Here is a 21,776-nt window from a genome sequence, read left to right as displayed (position 1 = left end):
CTGTGTGTGCGTGGCTGTGGGGTGACTGGGCGAAGAGCAGGACCGGGGGGCAGCCAGCTCCGGGCCCATCCTTTGCTTGTTGACTGGCTGCTCTGCCCCTAGATCTGGAAGCGGGGGTGTGGCCCCTGCTCTCCTTCCAGCTGTCGCTCAGCCAGCCCTGCGCCATCCACTCCAGGTACAGATGTTTCTTCTCACTGAAACCCACGTCCGGTCATGATGCCTCCGAAGTCTTTGCTTAGCCCTCCACGCCCCTCCCCCGGCCCCCATCAGCCCCTCGGCTCCTGTGTCAACCCAGGCGAGTGGCACGCCGCACTGGCCTCTGCGTGCTCCAGGCCCCGCCTCCCTCACCGGCCTGAGTCCTCGCGGGCACCCCTCCCCGCCCCACGCGGGTGCCCGGGCTGCGCTCTGTGCAGCTACCCACGGAGGTTCTGTGTGTGGGCTCTCGGCCCGCACTTTACAGAGCTAATTTTTATCAGTCATCCATGCACCTGGCTTGAAAAATGAAGTGTCATCTAAGACACCCTGGAAACAGTAGTCCCTGCGTCCCATCCCCACCGACTGTCGCTTTATCTCTTGGTGTAAGAAGGTACTTTCCTTTATATTTCTAAATACTGTGCAGAGCCTGCGGATTTTTACAGTCTAGCCAAATGGTCGCCTTTCTACTCTGGGAGTAGGGAGATAACCCGCTTACATCCCCCCTCCTTCCCCACCCTCTCCGTGCAATTAATGTCACAGCTTTGGGGAAACTGGGATTCACTGTGCTGTTAGGACTGTAGCTCTGGGTCAGTACTGAGCTGCCAGGAGCAGCCGTGTGTTACTTCGTTTTATCCTCTTTTTTTTCTTAAATTTTATTTTTTATGAAAGTGTAATTGATTTATAGTGTTAGTTTCAGGTGTACAGCAAATGTGACTCAGTTATACATATACATACATATATATATTTTCTTTTAGGATTCTTTTCCATTTTATGCTATTACAAGAAATCGAATACAGTTCCCTGTGCTCTACAGTAGGTCCTTGTTGTTTATCTATTCTGTTTATACAAGTGTGTATCTGTTAATCCCCAGCTCCTAATTTATCCCTCCCCTGGAGCTGTTTCTGCGGAGAGGCAGGGGCTCCTGTGGGGTGGGGTCTCGCTGCCTCCTGGGCCTGGGGAGGGGTCCACTGGGGGCTCTCTGAGGGAGCAGGTGTGAGCCCTCACCACTCTGCTAAGTCCGCGCCCACTCTCTTTTCCGCTCCCCATCGCCCCGGTTTCTGTTGGCATTTCTTGTCTGCTCCTGTCTCCTCGCTGCCCTTGTCTTTGCTGGTAACATTATTCCTTCACTGTTCATGAGGTGGAGGGTGGGGGCAGAGATGAATCTACTAGGTTGTAACTTGGCTTCAGGGGCCTCTCAAGCAGCAGCTCCTTCCTGATGTCACCTTCTCCAGGGAGGGGCCCCACTCTGCCCTGGTGTCCCTCGTCCCCAGTGCACCCCTTCACACTCGCACTCCTGGGCGTTCCTCCCTCCTTGCCAGTGAGCCCCCGGCGGGGAGGAACGGGGTCTCCCCCTGCCTCCCGAGGCCCCCTCAGAGCCGCTGTGTGTTCACCGACTGGATAAACCCATGTGTGCGATGGACTCGGAGTGGGGCCGTGTTTATGTGGCTTTGGCCCCGGAGGCAGCCACACAGGGGCGCTCAGTGAATGCTGGTCAGAAGGGGTGATTTACGAGATGCCCCGTGGCTTTCAGGAACGAGAAGTGCTCTTGTCCTGCAGGCGCTTCTGGTGCCGGGGGCAGCTCAGCCTCTGGGTTAGACTCGCCCGGGAGCCCCGGCGATCGAAACGGACACACACGTCTTGTTCCTGTTCAGTGTTTCTCCTCGGTTCTATTGCCGCAGAAGGTTTAAAAAATAAGAATGGAAACCAGTAGAGAAGAGATGCAGATACTGACTCCTGCATGTAAAACGGACGGACGAGGTGCTGCCAAGCGGCACGGGGAGCTCTGCTCTGCACCTCGTCGTGACCTGTGGTGAGAAAGGACGCGACGGGAGCGTGCGTCTCGTGTGACTGAGTCACTGTGCCGCGCACTGGAAACCAGCGCAACACTGCACAGCAACTACACTTCAATTAAAGACAGAGATGAGTTCTCGTTAAAAAAAAAAAACCAGCTTAAATTATGGGTTGATTTTTCTGTTATTCCTGGCTTTTCAGAAAAAAGTTACTTATAATCATCGGGAGTTCCCGCATACACCTCTTTGTGACAGGTTTCTGGTTCAGCCTCAAACGTGGTGTTTTACGTCCAGTTAGGATGGATGTGTCTCAGGGGCTGTGTGGTTTGGCTTCACGGTGTGTGGAGAACAGTTACCTCAACAAGCGTAACAGACTCGTGCCCTCGCGTTTGTAGCGTCTGTCACTGTCTACAAGTGCTTCCCCCCGTGTCGTCTCCTTGGTCCTTGTGAAAGTTCTGTGACTTGAGCAAGTCAGGTATTTTTGTTTTGTTACAAGTTTAAGAGGAAGAAACCGGAGCTCAAGGTAGGTTAGGAGGACTGACCGAGGGAAGCCGCGCAGATTCTTGCTGGCCAAGCTGGGCCTCGAGCCCGGGTCCGTCGGCTCCACGACCAGTGTTTGTCCCTCTGTTCCCTTCTGCTTCCTTCGGTTGGAGTGTCTGCTCTGACAGGCTCCCAGGTGGGAGTTCTATTGAGAAGAAAAGGCTCACGATACAGGAGTCTGGAATTCCCATATTGGTGGTGTTTCCATAAAAATATTTACAAATTTTATTCTTTTAGAAAGAAAGTGTACTGTTGTTGAAGAAAGAAATGCTATTTATCATTCATTTTCTGCTTATTAAATTTTTTCTTTTGCTTCCGTTTTCTCTCTTCAATGACTAGTGATTTTGCAGTCTGATTGCAAGAAATGTGGGGACAGAAAGCTGAAAGAAAAGCCAAAATATGTGCTTTAAACATAAAGACTCAGGCAGTTGAAATAAAAGGGTTGGAAAAAATATGCCAGAGAAGTATTAATCGTAAGAAAACTGATTTGCTTATAATAGTGTCAGGAAAAATAAACATTGAGGCAAGTTTTATTAGAGACAACAAGGGGTCTTTCATCATGATGAAAGGTTCAACTCATGAAGCAGAGACACCGTTCCTAAGCGTGCCGGTCCCTAGTAATACAGCTCACGACGCATGAAGCAAACACGGATAGAAATGCAGAGAGAGAAGCAAATTCACAATCGTAGGCAGACATTTTAATGCTCTTCCCTGAGTAACTGATAGAATGGGTACATTTAGCAAATCAGTAAAGATTTGGAAGACATGGATAGCACTGTGAGCCAACTGGATCTAACTGGTTTATAGAACATCACATCACCGACTGGAGAGTGCAGGGTCTTCTCATGGACGCATGGCACATTCACCAAGTGGGCCACACGCTCTGCCAGAACAGGGCTGATAGACATCAGAGCGGTCGAAGTGCTGAAGTAGTGCCAAGTCCATCTGACCGAATGCTTGGTCTAGTACGACACCCAGGAAGTCCTCAAGCATTTGGAGATTTGTCGGCATACTTCTAAGTAACTCACAGATCAAAGAAATCACAAGGGAAATTGGGAAGTATTTCCAACTGAATGATAATGGCAGCACATATCAAAATGTGTGTGATGCAACTAAAATTGTGCTTGAAGGGAAATTTGTGCCTTTAAATGCCTCTATTAGAAAAGAATAGGAGTTCAAATCAGTGATCAAAGCGTCCACCTTAAGAAGTTAGGGAAAGAGGAGGAAATTAACTAAAACCAAGTAAAAGAAGGGAAATGAAATAAGGGTGGAAGTCAGTAGACTGGCAAATGGATAAACAAGAGCAAGAGCCAACTAAGTCTAAAATTAGGTTTTTGAAAAGGTCAATAAAAACTTTTAGTTAGACTTGACCAGTGGGAAAAAAGAGAACACACAAATTTCCAGCGTCCGAAAGGAAAGAGGAAACATCACTACAGACCCTACAGACATTACAGAAGAAAAAGGGGATATTGTTTACAACTTCATGCCAATAAATTCAAGAACTCACACGAAGTGGACATATTTCTTGAGAGATCTGACCCAACAAAACTGATTTAAGAGGAAATGGGAAACTTTTATATCCCCGTAGCAATTTTAAAAATACATTTGTACAAAAAAAAAAAACCCAAAAAACAAAACACCTTCATGAGAGGAAAGTGTCAGGGTCCAATGGCTTTTAGTGAACACTGTCAAACAGGGAAGAAACAGTACCAGTTCTCCAGAAGCTCTTTGAGAAGAGGGAGGGGAAAACACTTCTCAGCTCATTTCATTAAAGCAGCCTGACCCTGATACTGAACCGTTACAGAGACATGGTAAGAAAAGGAAACTAGCGACCAGTCTCCCTGATGAATATAGACAAAACGTGGCCTTAAAATATGTTAATACGTTGACTTTTGCTTTGACTCGTGGAGGATTAACTGCCAAAGGAATCGCTCTCCTGTTGTAACAGCTGGAGGACTGCACCAGGTTTGTGAAACAGCCGCCTTTGGACCACGTAGAGCAGGCAATGCGGGACCTTGAGCCCTGCGAGAAGGGGACAAACAGGGTGAGCTTCGCATTCGCTCCTGTGTACAGTGGGAGACGGTTTGCAGGCCGCAGCACAGGGAGGGGACCGGGGACTGGAGTCCAGAAAGCAGGAAGGGGGTTCCAGAGGCCGAGACAGAATGCATGGAACAGGACGCTGCAGAGCAGGGAGCTACCAGAGGTAGAGCCTGGGTGTCTGCAGAGGCCCCCCCCCAGTCCTTGGCGGGTGCTGATCTGTCACGGGTGGGGTGACGTTCCACGCACCAGGGGAAGAGTCAGTGGAACAACGCCTGGAGCCGCCGTGGCGCTGGCTGTGGGGTGTAGCTGGCCATTGCTCTCTGCAGCTCCCTAGGACTGGAAGGTCACTGTCTCGTGGCTGAATGTGGGAGAAACCCTGTGTGAGCTGAGTGTGGGGGCAGCGTCTGCAGGAGCCTATGCGGCAGGCACAGGGGGACCTGGGCCAGAGCAGCCCCCCTTCTGTCCCCCTTCACTCTGCTGAGACGGAGGACTTCCTGCCAGCTGGCCAAGCAGAAATACTTACAGGGCCCAGGTCCATCATCACAGAGGCAGTAAATTGCTAACTGGCACATCTGTCATTCAAAAAAAAAAAAAAAAAATTAAGAGGCACGTAAGGAGCCGGGAAGATATGACCCAGGATGAGAAGGAAGGTCAGCCATGGAAGCAGACCCACAAATCAGCAACAAAAACATGAGCAGCCCAATCAAAAGCTGGGCGGAGGATTTCAGTGTAAACTTCACAGAAGGGATGGAAGTGGCCGGTGAGCACATGGAAGTCTGTTCAACTGCAGCATCATTAGTCATCGCAGAATGGCTAGTTAACTTGTAATGAGATGCCATCTAACATTGAGTAGAATGGCTTAATTGAAAGACCGACAAACACTAAAATTGGACCAGGATGTGGGAGCGGTGAAACTCTCACACGTTAATGGTGAGAGCTGTAAAATTGTGCAACCACTTTGAAGAACCATAGGGCAGTTTTTTTTTTTTTAATAACATTTTTTAAATTGAGTTACAGTCATTTTACAGTGTTGTGTCAAATCATAGGGCAGTTTTTTAATGAAGTTAAGCATGAACTTAGCATGAGCCAGCAGTCCCACGACTTCCTGTTTGCCTAATGGAGATAGAAGCGTAGCTCCGCGCAGCAGCGTGCACAGGAGCGCTCACGGCAGCTTCCCACGGAGGCAGAGCTTGCCAGGAGCCCAGATGTCTCTGGACGGGCGGTCTCTTCACCTTGACTGTCTTAATCGCTGTGGCTCCGTGGCGCGTTTCCTTGTGTGTGAAGGCAAGTTCTTGTACGCTGTTCTTTATGGAGATTTTGTGGGCTGTTCTTACGCACTTGCTCTTACAGACGATCCTCGGGTCAGCTCGCTAAGTTTCAGAACACACACAGTGAAGCCTGTTGGAATTTTGATTGGCTTTGCACTGAACGTGAAGATTTTTTTTTAATTGATGAACCTGAGCGTTTTTGTAGGCGACGGTGACGGCGTTGTGATTTTGAGTCTTAGCTCCACTGATACATCGTTTGTGTCTTCTTGCTTTTGTGGCCTAAATATCTCTTTGCTCATTGTTCCTCTTTCACTGCCACCATCCTGGCCACCACGACCTCTGCACTGGGCTTTGTAAGTAGCCCACGAAGTGGTCTCCTTGTGCCCACTGGCCTCCCGATCTGTTTTGCATGCTGTGGTCAAGGCTTTGCGTAAGCTGTTCCTGGGTTACAATGTTCCCGCTCCAGCCCCCTCGTCACTCAGTTAATTATTCCTCATCTGTAGGTCTTATTTCAGTTGTCATGTCCCCAAGGAACCCTTTGCAAGTAGGTAAACCTTTCCACTTACGATTCATTGCCCTCCTTACCTCTTCTAAGCACTTGGTCCGGTTGTAAGTTTACACTTGCTGCGTCCTAGGAGTGGAGGGTGAGTCCTCTGAGCAGGGGGGCTTTGTAATTCCCGTACCCCTGGCCTAGTTCCCACCCGGAGGACGTGCTCCTTGAATGCTTGTTCATGTCAGTGAGCTTGGTGTTTTCCTGTTTCTTCATGTCTTTACGTAAAACCCTGTGGTTTTCTGCGTATGGTATTGTGCATTTCTTATTAAGCTTGTGCCTCTAATATTTTCTGTTTATGCTTTTGTCAGTAGAGAAAAGCTATTGGTTTTTGACTCTTGAGTCTGCCGTCTTGCCAAGCGCAGAACCCTGGTTCCTGCCTGTCTCCTGGTACTGCCTGCCTCCCTCTGCTGGCCTCGTCCTCAGGCTGGTCGGTTGCTGGGTGACGGCAGCAGCTCCAGCCTCACATCTGACCCTAGCAACCTTCAAAGGAAGCAAAAGAGGGTGGCCTCCAAAAGATTTCCCAAGAGCAGCGAGGAGCCTCCTCAGAGCCCCCAGCTAACTTGCCCTGCCTGCTCAGTGGCTCAGCTAGGGTCCCAGGGCCACTGGTGAGGGCATGCCTTAGCTCTGCACCTGCCAGCCAGCCCTGATGTTGCAGTGGGGTGAGAGGGGTCAGCTTCCCCTGGGTGGCTGGGGGAGGTGTGGTCACTGTGCACAGCCAGGATTCTTCCAGAGAGGTGGAAGGGGGAATGGGCCCTGGGTGGAAGTCTACACCGGACGTCTGTGAGAATGGTCCTGTGGCTTTTCCCATCGACCCCTTCAACACCTTAATAAAGTTACAGGGGTTCCTGGTGTGGGACCATCCGTTCATTCCTGGAGTGAATTTGCCTCACATCTCCTAGTCTGTGGACACCCAGCTGTGTTGTAAAAAATCGGCTAAGATTTTATTTTGGGCCTTTTTGTCCGTGAGATTTGTCTGTGTTTCAAGAAGCCCTTTTAGTAATGGGGGTTAATGGAGTGGGGAGACTCTGGGATAGGAAGGTCACTTAGTTCCTGTGCCACCACGGCCGAGTCACCCAACCTCTCTGAGGTGGTTCCTCCTCCACTCATTAGGGTCGCAGCCCTAATTAACTCGGGCTGTTTTGAGGATCGAATGATATACATGAAAGCTCCTTTTGCGCACTAAAACTCACATCGAGTCAGTACTTTGTCTCAGACTACAGATTTCAGATACCATTTTTGTGGTTTCTTTCATGACGAGAGAGGCTCAGAGAACATTAACGGCCGAGGTGTCTGTCAGCTTTCTTCATAAACAATAATCAGAAAGCCAGGCTTGTGTGGCAGGAGAGGCCCCGGGAAGACGACTGGTAAACACGGCGTTATTGGTGTTCGGATATGAGGTTCATGCTTTTCATAATATCCTTAGGGAGCCAGGGAAGATCTGATGCTTTCTGAGACTGCTGTAAAATGCAGGCTATTGCCCGTGCCGGCGCCCAGTTACGCTGCACTCACCTTACTGAGACTTCTGTAATTGGAGACAGATTAGGTGTCAGGACTGTGTGTTTGGTTGATAATGTTACCGACGTCTTCTCTTTAATCACTTCTTCTACTCCTAGTGTTAATCATTAGCTCTGAGCTGTTGGGGGAGGAACCTGACGGTGGATCCCTAACTTAAAGACAAAATTATTTCCATTTCCTGGGGATGACTGAGTGTCACATACCTACACGCTGGAGTGGGTTCTCTAGCCATTCAGGGCGTGTGATGGAGACATGTGGGGAGACCCAGAAGGTCTCAGGGGCCCTGGTCCTTGCCCCCCAAGTGTGGCCCAGGCCCTGTCACCCCGTCCAGGCCCCCTGTCCCTGGCCAGCCCCACCCTCCGTGACCCTCCCACCCGTAGGTGTTAGTAGGTGGTTTGTAGGCAGTGGTGACTTGTACACGTTGGTGTGCACTGAACCTTCGCTGTCCTCAGTGTGTGTACTGTGGCTGCATCCTTAATCAGTGCTGTGCAGACAAGCGCACCTCCACGAGAGCGAGTGCTGCTCAGGACCAAGCCTGAGAGAGGCACCTCCGTCCTTAATCAGCGAGCGGTGGCGGGATGACAGGAAGGAAACGCGTTAAGGGGTTAAGCTGGGGGAGAGGGCGCACGGGAGAGACAGAAGGAAGTGGCTGGGGAGAAAGGAGAGGTGAAGGGGCCTCCCCTGTCCCAGGGGCTCTGGGACACTTGGGTGCATTTGGTGAACATGTGCCAAGACTTAAGTAGCTCTGTCTGAATAGAGCGGTCGCTTCACTTCTCTCCTCTATTGAGAACAATCCGTACCTGAAATTGTTACCACTTAGGTTCATTCTGCTTTCATTTCTGGGGCTCCTTGTCCCCTAGTAACCCTGGGGGAGGATGTTACAACACTGGGGGGGGGTTTACTCACTGTTTGTAAACCCTGTTTTTCCGTCTCTTTTCTGTCTGCAGAAGAATTGCGGAGGTTGAGCTGGTCCGGAATCCCGAAGCCGGTGCGCCCCATCACGTGGAAGCTGCTCTCAGTAAGTCTCCCCAGGCCTGCTGCCCAGCGCCGCTTCCTCCCGCGAGGCCAGCTCCCGGGGTTGGCCGGGCTGTGGGCTCCGCGGCCCGGGCACGTGCCCGGTCTCTGTCGCAGCGAGCGGGGCCTGAGCTGGGGCTAGGATGGCATTTCCCGTCTTTTGCTCAGTTTCAAGCTTGGCTTGACAAGGCTGGCAGCAAAGGAGAATAAGCAATAGTTTATGACAGCTGTGTTCTTTTTCTCTCATTCTGCTATTTTAAAAATCTTTGTAATATTTCAGAACCTGTGACATAGAAAAGTTCCGGCATAGATTATTTCAGCCCTGAGGATTCAAACAGGGAAGTATTTTTGACCAGCAAGTTTTTTTTTTTTTTAATTTTTACTTTTTAAAAACACTAGTAATGATGTTAGGGGAAAAAGAAGTCGTTTGTGTTTCTGTGATGGGGGCTGGAGCTGTGTCTTCCTCACGGCTAGGACCGGAGACTCCTGGGGAAGGTGCTTCGCCCGAGTTCATGTCAGAAGGGAGCTTGGCCCTGCTGAACACTTCAGAATGGTTTAGAGACAGCTTTTGTCCCTTCTCCTTTTTTAAAAAAAATATTTTTGCAGCTAAGTCGGCAGGGAACCCTGCGTGTTTACTCTAAATTGGGCCTGACTTTCAGTATTTAAAAGGCTCTTTCTTGCTAATGAGTCTGGATAAATGTGCATCTTAGTACCTCATAGCCCCCCGTGCAGATGCAGCTCCGAACAGTGGATATTTATGGATGAAACATCCTCTTGCAATTAAAATTAGACCTGCGGTGATTGCTTATGTTTTTGTTCAGTGTCTTCTGTGTCAGGCGTTAATATCCAGCTCTCCAGACGTCCTCCAAAATAGGTTACGGGCCTTTCCGATGGGCTTGGAGGAAGTTATGGGGAGAGCACCTTTCAGACCCCGTGTTGCAGGTTTGTATTTACTAGGGACGTGCTGCATCTGGTGGAAAGCCTCATGTGAGTCATTTCGTCCTGTTCCTTCCTTAGTTCTCCGTCTCTGTGGGTCCTGGTTTAGATCCCCTGATGTGCTGCCCAGTGAGTGACTTGGGAAAGGGCCGCCTGGGAGTCTGCGGACACAGGAGCAAAAGGAGGGGTGACAGAGGCTCCACTTCACTGGTTTGCAGGGGGGGGGGGAGGGGGTCGAGTCTGTAACCAGGAATGCTGGGAGTGCAGGTGACAGGAAGTCCGGCCTTCTCAGGCACGTTTACCCATTTAACTGCCACTAATTACAGGGCCCTTTGCCCGGAGGTGGGGTGCATTAGACACTGGGCCACCACTGGGGGTGCGGCAGGGTCTGGGGGCCACGTGCTGTGAGATGTTCGGGATGCAGGTGGGCCCTGTGGGTGAGAGGGGGGCACGTGTCTGGGGGAGGAGGCTTCGCTCCGGGTCTGCAGGTGGCGGCTGGTGGGCGGGAGGGGAGGAGGGGTAGTTCTGACTCCTAGGCTTCTGTTGATGGATAAGCAAGAAAAAAGTGTTGGGATCAGTGAGCAGAGCCTGTCCTTCCAAAGGGTAGGACACCAAAAAGGGGTGGCCGTCCCAGGGCAGTGCGGACGCACGGAATGGCGGGCAGGGCTTCTTGGAGACAATGGGATGCTTTCTCGGAGGCTGTGTCCGTGTTCCCTGGGTCAGGCAGGTGGGTAGGTCACGTGACCCGGGGAGGGGACAGTGGGGGTGTAGGGCCAGCAGGGGTCAAGGCCGAGGTGAGTTGGCTCCCTAGGAACCAGCAGTTTGACCACTTGGCTGAGGAGGGAATGGGGAGCCTGGGGTCGCTGGGTCGGGGGAGGCCAGGTGCTCAGGGGCCGGGGGCACATTGCTTGGGCTGCGCCCTGAGGGAGCAATGTGAGGGAGAGATGAGGCTGTGCTCTGGGAGACTCAAGCCTGGAGCCTGTTGCAAGGACCATTGGTTGGTTCATCCATTCATCAGATCAGTACTTACTGGGTGCTTTCTGTGTCTCAGGCACAGTTGGTGCTGGGAGGTAGCAGGGAAGGGAAGGGCGACGCAGTGCCTGTCCCTCACGGGGCTTGCAGAAAAGGGTGGAGTCCCTGCCCTCCTCTGAGCCCCCAGGACAGGGCTGGGTCTTGCCACACGGAAGCAGTCCATCCTCTCAGGAGTCCGTGTCCCCAGCGCACTGCTCACTCCAGGTCTCTTCCTTCGCTTTTTTGCTTGTCATATAAGCATTTATTGAGTGCTTGCTGTGTGCGGACTGTGCCCATTGCAAGAGGACCCATGGACGCGGTGGTCTGAGTGCGGAGTGCGCGAGCAGGCAGTCAGTTAGGGTAATTTCTGACTGTGCTGGAGGAGGAAGAGGTGCTGGGTGTGAGGGGGCTGCTCCCGAGTGCCCCTTGGGAGGGGCTAGAGCCGGGGCGTGGAGAACGGGGAGGGAGGAGCTGCCTGGGCTGCAGATGTGGGCGGCACTCGGCAGCTGGAGGAGGAAGCCAGCCTGGGTGCTGCGGACCTGTGCTCCCTGGCCGCCCTGCTCTGGGCCCACGCGGGCCGGCAGTGATGCTGTGGGGGTATGGCCGGGCTCTGGGTGTCTAGGGGAGGGAACCCAGCTGGTTGAGGGGTGCTAGTCACATGTGAGTGTGGGTGGGCGGTCGGAGGGCGGGACCGTGGGGCCGCCGCCTCTGGCCCGGTCAGCACCAGCCAGGAGCACGCTCACCCGCCTCTCTGCTTGTCCTCTGGTTGCTCCCTGGCGCGGCCTAAGCACGTGATGGGAGGTTTGGTGCGCACAGCGAATGATGCTCCTCCCGCATCCCTGATTCTGCAGGTGTTTCTCACAAGTCTGTCCTTGGCTGGACCCTTTGCAAGTGCCAGGCCCGAGGGTATCGTGGAGAATGGCGGGGAGGAAGCCCTGTGGGCTCTTTGGGCCATGAGGGGTGTGGACAGGGGTCTCTGAATCCGAGGCCCGCGCACCCCTCTCCCTGGGAAGCTTCTGCAGACCCTGACTTCCAGGCCCCGGAAGCGGACCCGGGTCGGGTGGCCTGAGCCGTCAGGGTTTGTGCCACTGCTTTGCACTGTGACCCAGGGTCTGCAGAGCCCCTGCCCCAGGCCCGGTGGGGGTCAAGGGAGCAGCACAGATGAGGGCCCCCTCCTGACCTGTGGTTTTTCATCCTGGGTCCACATTTGTGTCACCTGGGGAGCTGAGGTTCCCTGGGGGTTCTCACACGTGCCCAGGGTTGGGGACCGCTGCCCTAGGACACCCAGGCTCCAGGCGGGACAGGGCAGGGCCCTGAAGGCAGCACCCCTGGGCTGAGTGCCAGGGCAGGGGAGCCGCTGGGCCTGACTCACTGAGGGCACGCTGTCCAGGGGCTCGGCTGCGGGGCCGGAGTGCGGGATGTCCCAGCCCACTCGTGCCTGGGCTCAGGAGCCTCAGCGTGGAACCCGGGGTCGGGAGGAATTTACCCTTTGTCCCCTTTGAAAAGACAAGCCAGCACAGCTGCACTTGGGTAGGAGGCTCTCTCAAGACCTGGCCGACAAGGGCTGTGCTCAGGGTTTGACGGTAATGAAGCCCCTGAGGCTCGTCGACGAGCTCTGTTCTGAACTGACGGGAGGAGGTGCTCCTGTCGTGAAGGAAGGTGAGGACCTTGGCTCTTGTCACTGGGGGAGAACGAGCCCGGACTCCAGTCTAGAACTTACCATTAAACTCCATTAACGCTGCTGAACGCCGAAGTTCCATGCAAGCAGTGCAGTGACTTTTAAGAATTAATGCTGCAGAGTACCATATTTTTGGCTCTTTTTAAAAGTAACTGTTCAGAGACATCGACCAGAGACCTAGTAAACATCCGATGTTTGTGCAAGTCAGCAGAATGGTTAAAAACGGTAAGTTGGCTCTGGTGTCGTCTCTCCTCCTTCGATGTTGGGGCAGGATGCACGTGAACCCAGGAGGAGGGAGTGATGCGATGTTTGTGTCGCTGGGAATTTCGGTACAGGCCTTCGCATGCACTGTTTTACGTTTATGATTAGTGTTTTTATAGCGTGCTAATACAGCAATTAAGTTTTCTGTAGTTCTGTCATTTAAAATTCATTGCATACTTGAGTATACTTCATTTGCATAATTTCCAGTCTTGCTGAATTGTCTGGAGACCTCGACTTGCGTGTGTGTTTCCCTGTAGGGATGGGGGCGTCAGGAGGACGTGGGGGCTCTTCCCACTTTGACACACCTGCTTTTAGGGCTTCCTTTTCAGTACGTCAGTTAATTAGGGGTGGCGAGAATCTGGGTACTGGTTCACCTTCGCTAAGAATCTGCTGGCGGCACCGCAGGGGGTCCGCATGAGGCCGTCCACGCCTGCCCCGGCTTACACCTCGTGGCGGACCACCGCCCTGGCCCGGCACACAGGGCCTGCTGCCCCGGCTGCTGCCGACTTGTCCACGCCCCTCCTCTGCCAAGTCTTGCTCAGGCCAGCCTGGACACATGTCCCTGCGTGCTCCACGTGGCTCTGCCACTTTCTCAGTGCATCTGTGTCTCTCTCCGTCCTCCTCCATTGCCCATCAGACCCAGCCCAGAACAGTATGCAAGCTAGTCCTTCTTGGTCACCAGTTAGCGCAGACCTGTCTCCCTGGCTTCCCAGGGCGGGGCCCTCCCTGGGGTGTGACAGTGTCATTGCACATCTGCTGACATCCATTCACTCACCAAGTATCTGCAGAGCATCTGTTGTGTCCAGACACTGCTCTGAGCCCTTGGCAGGCGTCTGTGGACAAAAGAGGTGAAGACTCCTGCCTTGATGGGGCTTGTATTTTAGTGGAAGAAGATGAGCAGTAAACTGTGTAAGTCGACTTCCCAGTGTCTTAGAAGGTGCTAGTGCCACAGAAGGAATATGAACACGTAAGCAGGAGGTCTGAGGACGAGGGTGGTACCGGGGCGGCGGCCTGTGAGCAGGGAGCTGGGGAGGGGAGGGGCTGGGCCATGCAGGAGTCCGGGGAGGTGAGTTCAGGTTCATCCAGTCTTTGGTGAGGAATGTGTTGATTCCAGCACTGTGTGTCCTGTGGGATGTGGTGCAGGCCAGATGGCCCTGGGGAAGGGAATGGAGCCCTGACGCTGGAGGGTGAGCACCAGTAACAAGAAGGGCCCCTCGGCCCTGCTGCACAGAGGAGAGTGGGCGACGGGCAGTGGACGCCCCTGAGGGAGGCTCAGACCCGAGGAGCAGGAGGTGGCCGTGCAGGGGTGGAGATGGAGGCTGGCCCGCCTGGGCATCTGGTCCAGCGAGGGAAGATGCTTAGCCTCGTCAGTCATTCGGGAAGTGACCTTAAAACTGCTGGACAGAATGGCTGAAATCTAGATTGACAATACAGAGCGTTAGGGAGCAGGTGGGAGGGGCATCAGCGACCCGGGCGGGAGGAGGGCAGTGGCCCCGCTTCTCCTGGCCGGGAGGATGGGGCTGGACCGCAGAGGGCCCTGGGGACTGCTGTGGGGCGATGGGGCGCTCTGATTGTCCCCTTTGCCCGATGTCCCGGAACTGCTTACTCAGAAGAGGCCCCTTTTGTTTTGTGTATGATCTGGCGGTGCTGTTGACTTAAAAGTACAAAATACAAGACAGGAGTCTGGCCTCTTCACGGCCACCCTGTGCTGCCAGACCCCTTGTGGATGTGAGTCTCTTTAGGTGTGGGGCCTGTGGCTGCCAAAAGCACAGCAGTGCCTGGAGGGAGGGGGCGTACGGACGTCTGGGTGTGTACACACGTGTGCATACGTGTGCATGTGGTCTGCACGGACGCTCACGCCTGTGTGCGCACACGCTCAGTGGTCGTGGGGCCTGCAGACTTCGGGCTCACAGTGGTGAGGCGGTTAGAGGAGGCTGGTTCTGCCTGTCAGCTGTGCTTGAGAAACGCGTTCAACACCAGCTGCCCTGGCCCCCACCGCATCTGGCCCGGCCGCAGGGGAAGGTTGGTCTCCTGGGCGGAGCCGCCGTGCCCGAGCCCAGCCTCATGTCCTGCTGCCAGCGGGGAGAGGGGTGCCCGCTGCTGTGCTCAGCTGCTGCCTCCCTGTGTCCCTTTCTTTTCTCGCAGCTCGTTTGTCCTCCCCTGGGTCAGATTTCAGAGCGCCACGCTCGTTTAAGGTGTGAGCTTTTTAACTTCAGACTTCCAGTAGAGACTCCATGGATCACCATTAAACTTAGTACTTTGTTTTTGTTTTTGTTGATTGATTGAAGTATAGTTGGTTACAACGTGTCTGTTTCCGATGTACAGCACAATGTCCCAGTCATGCGTATACACACATGTATGTTTTTGTTTTTGTTTTTTTCTCACCCAGGGTTACCTTCCTGCCAACGTTGACCGGAGACCAGCCACTCTCCAAAGAAAACAAAAAGAGTATTTTGCCTTTATTGATCACTATTACGATTCTCGGAATGACGAAGTTCACCAGGACACCTACAGACAGGTGGGGATGCTTTTTCCTTCTTCATGTTACTTGCAGTGCTTTGACTTGGTGAGGTCTTGTTGAGGGAAATGCTCTACCCTCACTGGCTCCCAGATCTTTATTTTCTGATAAAGAAGTAAATTTGAAAGCGAATAGCGGTGAGTTTCTTCTAATAGTGGGACCTTGTTTACCTCCAGTTCCTTCTGCCGAAGGGGAAAGGGCGTGTTTAACGAGAGGCACGCAGCTGACAGCCGAGACCCAGGCAGAGCGCTGGGATCTGCATCCCTGGTGGGGACATGTCTTGTGGCTCATGAGCTGCTGTCTGCCCGGAAGGTCGGGAGCAGACGGTGTCTGGATCGGGTCAGACGAGTGACTCCACTGGGCCCCGTGGGCACTGTCCCCCGCTGCAGTTAGGGACGGGATGTTGGCACAGGAGAGCTGTGCTGGCCGGCTGGGCCCCAGGGAGACGCGGTTCAGTCCATAGGAGAAGTGTAGCCAGTTTATAATTTTGCTTTTTAGTTGACTACAAAATGGATGTAATTATGGCCTTGAATGGTCCGTCGACAGTCTGTGTGCATAATGGGAAAAATACTTAAAGCTGATTCACAGCTCACAGTGCGCCCAGGACTTGCCGTTAGAACGGCTCAAGCCTTCGTGATTCCCACTGTCTTCGTAACATGTGAGGAGTGAGAATGGCTTGTGCTGCAGTTTAGCAAAGCGCTTGGTGTTCATTGGTAGCACTGCCTCATTTTTCTAAAACGAACTTCTGGTTTTCCTGAGACTGGTCAGTGTTTCCTTTTGGAAACCCCCCTCTAGGTGAAGGAGATTTGCCAGATTTTTCTACCTCAGATGTGAGTGAGCCACCTCTCTCTGCCAGTTTAGGACATGCTGTGAAAAAGGGCCAAAGACGGGCCTTCCCTCTGATTGATCATCTGGGGTTCCTTAAGTCACACGGGCTCTTGGAAAGCCCCTTCCCAACATGGGTGCCGCGGGAGCTCTGGGGGAGGAGTGTCTGGCTTAGGCGTGAAAGCAGGCAGACGGGGCCGCGGGCCCCTCCGCCTCTGCCCGTGCTCCCTCTGCTGGACTTGGCCTCCGTCTCATACCTGGCGGCTCCCGGGCCACACGGAGCTGCCACCTGTCACCCTGGGAAACTGACTTGAGACATCGCATTTGTGTTTGGTTGGGGAAGTGTTAGCTCACCTGGTTTAACTTCCCACCTCACTGGTTTTCAGGGGTGGGTAAACTTTGGATTGTTTTGAATGTGTTTTTGATGTGTTTTTATTCAAGAAAAAGACGTCCAAAGGCTGACACAAGCATCTATCTGCAAGATTTACCAAGCTGTATTCTAGTATGAATTTCTTAAGGGAAAGTTAATTAAAAACGGGCTGCATACATGTTTATTCGGTTACTGTGATAGGTAACAAAAAGCTCCCATATTATTGTGAATTCCCCAAATGTTCCTACATTAATATAACTGAGAAAAATGGAAGCCGTGGCGGTGTTTCCATGGGTCCGCTTGCTTTGTGCGGAGCACACGTGCCCCCTGGACGTGGACCCTGTGTGGTCCAGCCACGGCCGATCCAGGCTCACCGTTAGGTCAGGGTGGACCGGCCTGGGTGTGGGGCTGGGCACCCTGGTCTCTCCCCGCTGCCCACTCGCGGTGTTTGACCCATAGTCGGACCTTGGCCGACCATCGCCCCGAGGGGTGTGGCCCGGCCCTCCCACAGCACTGGGGGCCGCCTCCCCCATACCTCTCTTGTCCTCTCTTCCTTTGGGTTTTGTGTTTCCTCTTTGGATGAAAATGCCGTGTCCAAAGCACACAGTCAGTCAGAGCTACAGATTCATCTGGGGTGTCCTCCCCGCTCTGCGGGTTCTGCAGACATCGTGGCCGCCCTGACTTGCCCGGTCCTGTGCGTGAGGGCGGGCAGGTGGTCTGGAGGGTGCCACGAGCACCCTCTGTCAGATGGGCTGTGCTGGCCCCTGGCGTGCCCAGGGCAGACGTGCGCCCATGTGACTGTCATTGCGTGGGAACACTGAGCTGAGCGTGGCCCTGGAGGACGCCCTGGTGAAGGGGGTGAGATCTGGGGGGTTCTGAGCTCCTGCAGGTGGCCTGCTGCAGTCTTTTGACCCCACCAGACTGGAACGTTCCCTCCCCTCCCCACTACTCCCTCCCCTTGTCCTCCAGGTCTCCTTCACACGTCAGCGACGTGTGCCCGTCTCAGCGCGCTTGCCTCCTTGCTCAGAGGGGGTGAGGACGGTTGTTTCTCGTACTCCTTCAGTGTCCTCTCTTCACCGCTCTGACTTTCCTCTCCACTTGCTTTCATTGCTGCCTCGCGGTCCCTGTTCCTTGAACACTTCAGTCTGCGGGCTCCTCATCCAGAGCAGGTCCATGTCCTCCCTTAGTACCACTGAGGGGCTGCTGACCCCCAGGTCACACAGCCGGCACCTGATGGACGAGCGTGCTGGGCCCCAGGGCCAGCCACGTGCTGGGGCCACAGTGCTAGCAGGGCTGTGAGGAGGCCCTCAGGCCTCGGGGGTGTTGGAGCTCTTGTGTCATGAGCAAGGACGGGGGTGACAGTCTGAACTGTGGGCCCCCCCACGGCACTGAAACGTGCCTGTCTCCCCAGCCTGTGCGGGCCATGCTCTGGGTGGATGGGGACAGTGCCAGCGCTGGCGGGGCGGGCTGTTCGTGTGGGACACCAGTGCTGGCCCCGCGTGTTCTGCCTTGGTTGCCTCTTGAACCCGCGGGTGTAGGGGTCAGGCGGGGATCAGCTGATTCTTCCAGAGGTTTGGAAATGCTTCCTTTGAAAAGCATCCAGGATTCCCCAAGGGCTTTGTGAAGTGGAGAAAAACGTGGTCTGGGCGCCAGGACGAAGCCGTCAACAGCTGAAACCTTGTACTATTGATGGACTTGAATTGCTCCCCGTGTCTGAGGCTGGAAATCAATGTTTACTAATTGCTATGGATTATGTTCCTAAGTAGCCGAGGGCCCGCTCCGTTCCCCATCATGCAGCGGCTGCTGTTGGCTGGGACGCTCAGCCCAGCCTGTCCTGCTGGGACTGGGCCCCTCAGGTGGAGCCTGCCTTCTCCCCCACCAGTGCACGGGCAGCCCAGAGGCCAGTGTGTCCAGAGAGCAGGTTCGGATCCGGAGGAAACCCCTTGTGGTTACTAAGTTCTGCTCTTGTCATCTTAGTGCTTGTGATGATGTTCACCGTCTTTTAAAATCCATGTGTCTTTCTCCCCATCTGCAGATCCACATAGACATCCCTCGAATGAGCCCCGAAGCGTTGATCCTTCAGCCCAAAGTGACGGAGGTAAGAGCGGGGTCTGCACACTGCTGCGGAGGGCGCGTCCCTTCGTGGGGGAGGTCGGCGCCCATGGTCCTGGTGGCTCTCCCCGCGGCAGGTGGGGTGGCCCCTGGGGACGTCAGCACCCCTGGGAGTCACTGGTGTTCTTCAGCGGTTGTGACAGTGCAGTGTGGTGTGCTGTGTGTGTGGGGGACACTCACGGGTCCGCCCCAGGTTGGGACCGAGAACCCGCTCAGTCTGACCGGCAGTGTGGAAGCCGCCTGGGTCCTCCAGGCCCGTGCCTGGAGGCTGGCTGCTCTCCTGACTCACGTTTGTGGCTCTTCATGCCTCTAACGTGTGTCCCGGGCTGCGGGGAAAGCAGCGTTCTGGACCCGGGCGGCTCCCTGGTGTGGTCTGGTCCCTTTTTTCCATCTACGTTGTTTTCTAAGACTCGGCCACCCAGTGTGTCCAGCTGTTATTTAAATGTCCCCACTTCTGTGCCTTCTTCCGGCTGGTGGGCACTCGGGTGGGTTCCTCGTTTTGCTGTGAGGAATGGGGTTGCCTGCAACCTTCGTGTACATTTCTGCAGGGCCCACGGGAAGAGCTGCTCAGGAGTGTTGACGAAGAAGTGAGGTTTTTGTTGCTTGGGTGTCGGCCTGTTAAACTTGCCAGGTGATGTCCACATGCTTTCCAGGTGTGCCGTCCCCACTCAGCCTTGGTCTGCGGGATCCGGGGGGTCCTGGTGCCCCACCCCTGGGGCTTTGTGCTGCGAGGCTTCTCCAGTTTTGTCCTTCTTGTGGCACTGTCATTGTCCTTTCTCCGATCACAGAGGAGCAGGCGTCTCTCCGGTTATTTGTGTCCGTCTGCGCCGCTTCTGGGAAATGCTCGCTCCCATCTCTGCCCGCTGTCCTCGTGGGCGGTTGGTCTGAGCACGTTAGGGAGTCTGGCGCTCCACAGTTCGTATGTGGCTTGTTTCAGATGCTGTCTTCCTGGCGGCTGTTGTAGTGTGGTTGAGCTCGTCCATCTGTCCTGCAGGGTTAGCGTTCCTTGGGAGACCCTCCCCTCCCCATGCATCATAGAGCTGTTCTTCCTCGCTCGTGTCCATCGCAGGGCCCTGGCGTCTCACTGTTCACCCTGCTTTAACTCCTCTGTGCCCATGGCCGTGAGGCAGGGCTGCAGAGTGCCTGTCTCACACGGCAGCCCTTCCAGCGCCGTGCTCGGGCCCCATCGCCCCCCACATCTGCCGTGGCCCCTCTCTCCACGTCCTCTTCCTGCTTGCAGAGCTCTGTGCTGCGTGTTGTCTCGGTGTTTGGGAGGGGAGCCCGCACGCCCTCTTCCTCATCTGAAGCCATCAGATCGTCTTAGAACCTTGCTCTCCCACGGAGGTCTCAGGGCCAAGGTTTTCGCTCTGTCTCTGCATTGAAGCACGGCTGATGTACAGGGTTGCACACGTTGCAGGTGGGCAGTGTAGCGGCTCACAGCTTGTGAAGGCTGTGCTCCGTGTGTGGTTATGAAGCCCTGGCTGTACTCCCTGTGCTGTACAGCGTGTTCCTGTGCCTTGTTTTACACCCAGTACTTTGTACCCCTCCGTCCCCTCTCCCGTCCTGCTCCTCCCCTCCTCCCCACTGGTAACCACTAGTTTGTTCCCTAGATTGTGAGTCTGCTGCTTTTTTGTGATCTTCACTAGTTTCTTGTATTTTTTAGATTCCACTTTTGTTTGTTTTTAATGTCTGTTTGATTTATGGTTGGAATTGCACAGAATCTGTAGATCAATTTGTGAGAATTGACATCTTTATGAAATTTAGTCTTCATTTCCATGAACATGCTGATGCCCCATTTTTTTTTGGCCATTCTTTAATGCCTTTCAATGAAGTTTTAAAACTTGCTCTGTAAAAGGTTTTGTGTATGTTTTATTAGGTTTATTCTTCGTTATCATATTTTTTGTTGCTATTACAAGTGGTATCTCTTTAAAATTGAATTTTTTTTTAGTGTTTTAAATACTTGTTTTGCATCTCGATTGCTCCAGGAAATGCACTTTTAAACTCTTATATCTCTTTTGTCTGTTTAGTAAGTTTGTAAAAAAAAAAAAATCCAGGGTTATTAAAGCAAAAGCACTTTTAGGTTATAGAACACAAAAGGAGAAAATTAGATTTGCACCGAAGTCGTCGTTTTGAGGTACTTCTGTCTGATTGTCCTTTTCAACAGCTGCGCTATTGTGTTTGGAAAACAGGAGACGACGTATTATAACCTTGTTTTGACTTATTTTTAGTGGGAATAGAGTCCACCACGTGACCTCCAGGTCACCTTCGCTTGTATGTTTTCCTGCCGCTTTACCCACTCTTTGTGGGGCTGAGCTCGCGGGTCCCCTGGTTTCAGAGAGGGGTCCAGCCACTGCTGGTCTGCCTGTCTGTGACGTACGGGGACCACCAGCCTGTTGTTGGAAGTGGCTCTGCCCGGCAGCGGGTTTCCCGCAGCATGGTCCTCCCTTCTGCTCTCCTGGGGCAGGTTGTATGAGTTGAGGGGAGGGGTGGGAAGAGAATGAAGTGACAGACAGGGGGCTTTAGGAAGAGCCTGGGGGTGCGGGTCTTGTGTTAGCCAACAGGCAAAGTCAGGCTGTGGCTTCTGGCTCTGTGGGGGTGAGGCTTGGATGTACTGCAGCTGACAGCAGGGCCATGACAGCAGTGGCTTCATGCCAGGCGGGAGCTCACCGCCCTCTTAGGCACGCAGTCGTCCGCTGCTCCTCCGTGTTCACTCGCTTCATGGTCCAGGCTGGCTGCTCTGGCTCCTTGCATCACATCGGCATTCCACCAGCAGGCAGAGGGAGACGTGGAGAGGAGGGCATGCCCCTCCCTTCAGAGATGTTTGGGAGAAGTTGCTCATAGTACTTCTGCTCACACCCCGTGTGCTTGTACCTGGCTGTGCAGAACCAGAACGTGGACCTCTGATTTTAGTTGGTCGTGTGCTGCACTGAAGTTGGGCTTGATGACCCCGGAAGGAGGGTCTTCTTCTGCCCTAAGCATTTCCCTGTCTGTCCGCACTTATGTTTATCCGCTCAGCGGGTGTTGCCCGCTTCTGCTCTGGACGCTTCTCCCCCGCCCTCCACCTCCCTCCCCTCCTCCCCCCTCCCCCCCCCCGTCAGCTCTGTTGAGAGATGATTGACATGCACTGAAATTGACCTGCGTTAGGCGTGC

General features: G+C 53.9%; 1 protein-coding gene across 2 annotated transcripts in view; it reads left to right on the top strand.

The window, feature by feature from the left end:
- Positions 1-21,776, top strand: part of TBC1D22A (TBC1 domain family member 22A) — a 241,839-nt gene that overhangs the window by 64,715 nt on the left and 155,348 nt on the right. For both annotated transcript variants that reach the window (XR_004140407.2, XM_031463479.2), the window contains exons 5-7: positions 8,849-8,919; positions 15,191-15,319; positions 18,550-18,612. Coding sequence is in view for 1 of the 2 variants with exons in the window: in XM_031463479.2 (XP_031319339.1) it covers positions 8,849-8,919; positions 15,191-15,319; positions 18,550-18,612 (263 nt within the window). In the remaining variant the exon portion in view is untranslated. The remainder of the gene's footprint in view (positions 1-8,848; positions 8,920-15,190; positions 15,320-18,549; positions 18,613-21,776) is intronic.

The sequence above is a fragment of the Camelus dromedarius genome, chromosome 11 (genome assembly GCF_036321535.1).
Source record: "Camelus dromedarius isolate mCamDro1 chromosome 11, mCamDro1.pat, whole genome shotgun sequence".
Taxonomy (NCBI): Eukaryota; Metazoa; Chordata; class Mammalia; order Artiodactyla; family Camelidae; genus Camelus; species Camelus dromedarius.
Note: the sequence above shows the minus strand (reverse complement) of the source record. Positions and strands in the feature narration are given on the sequence as shown.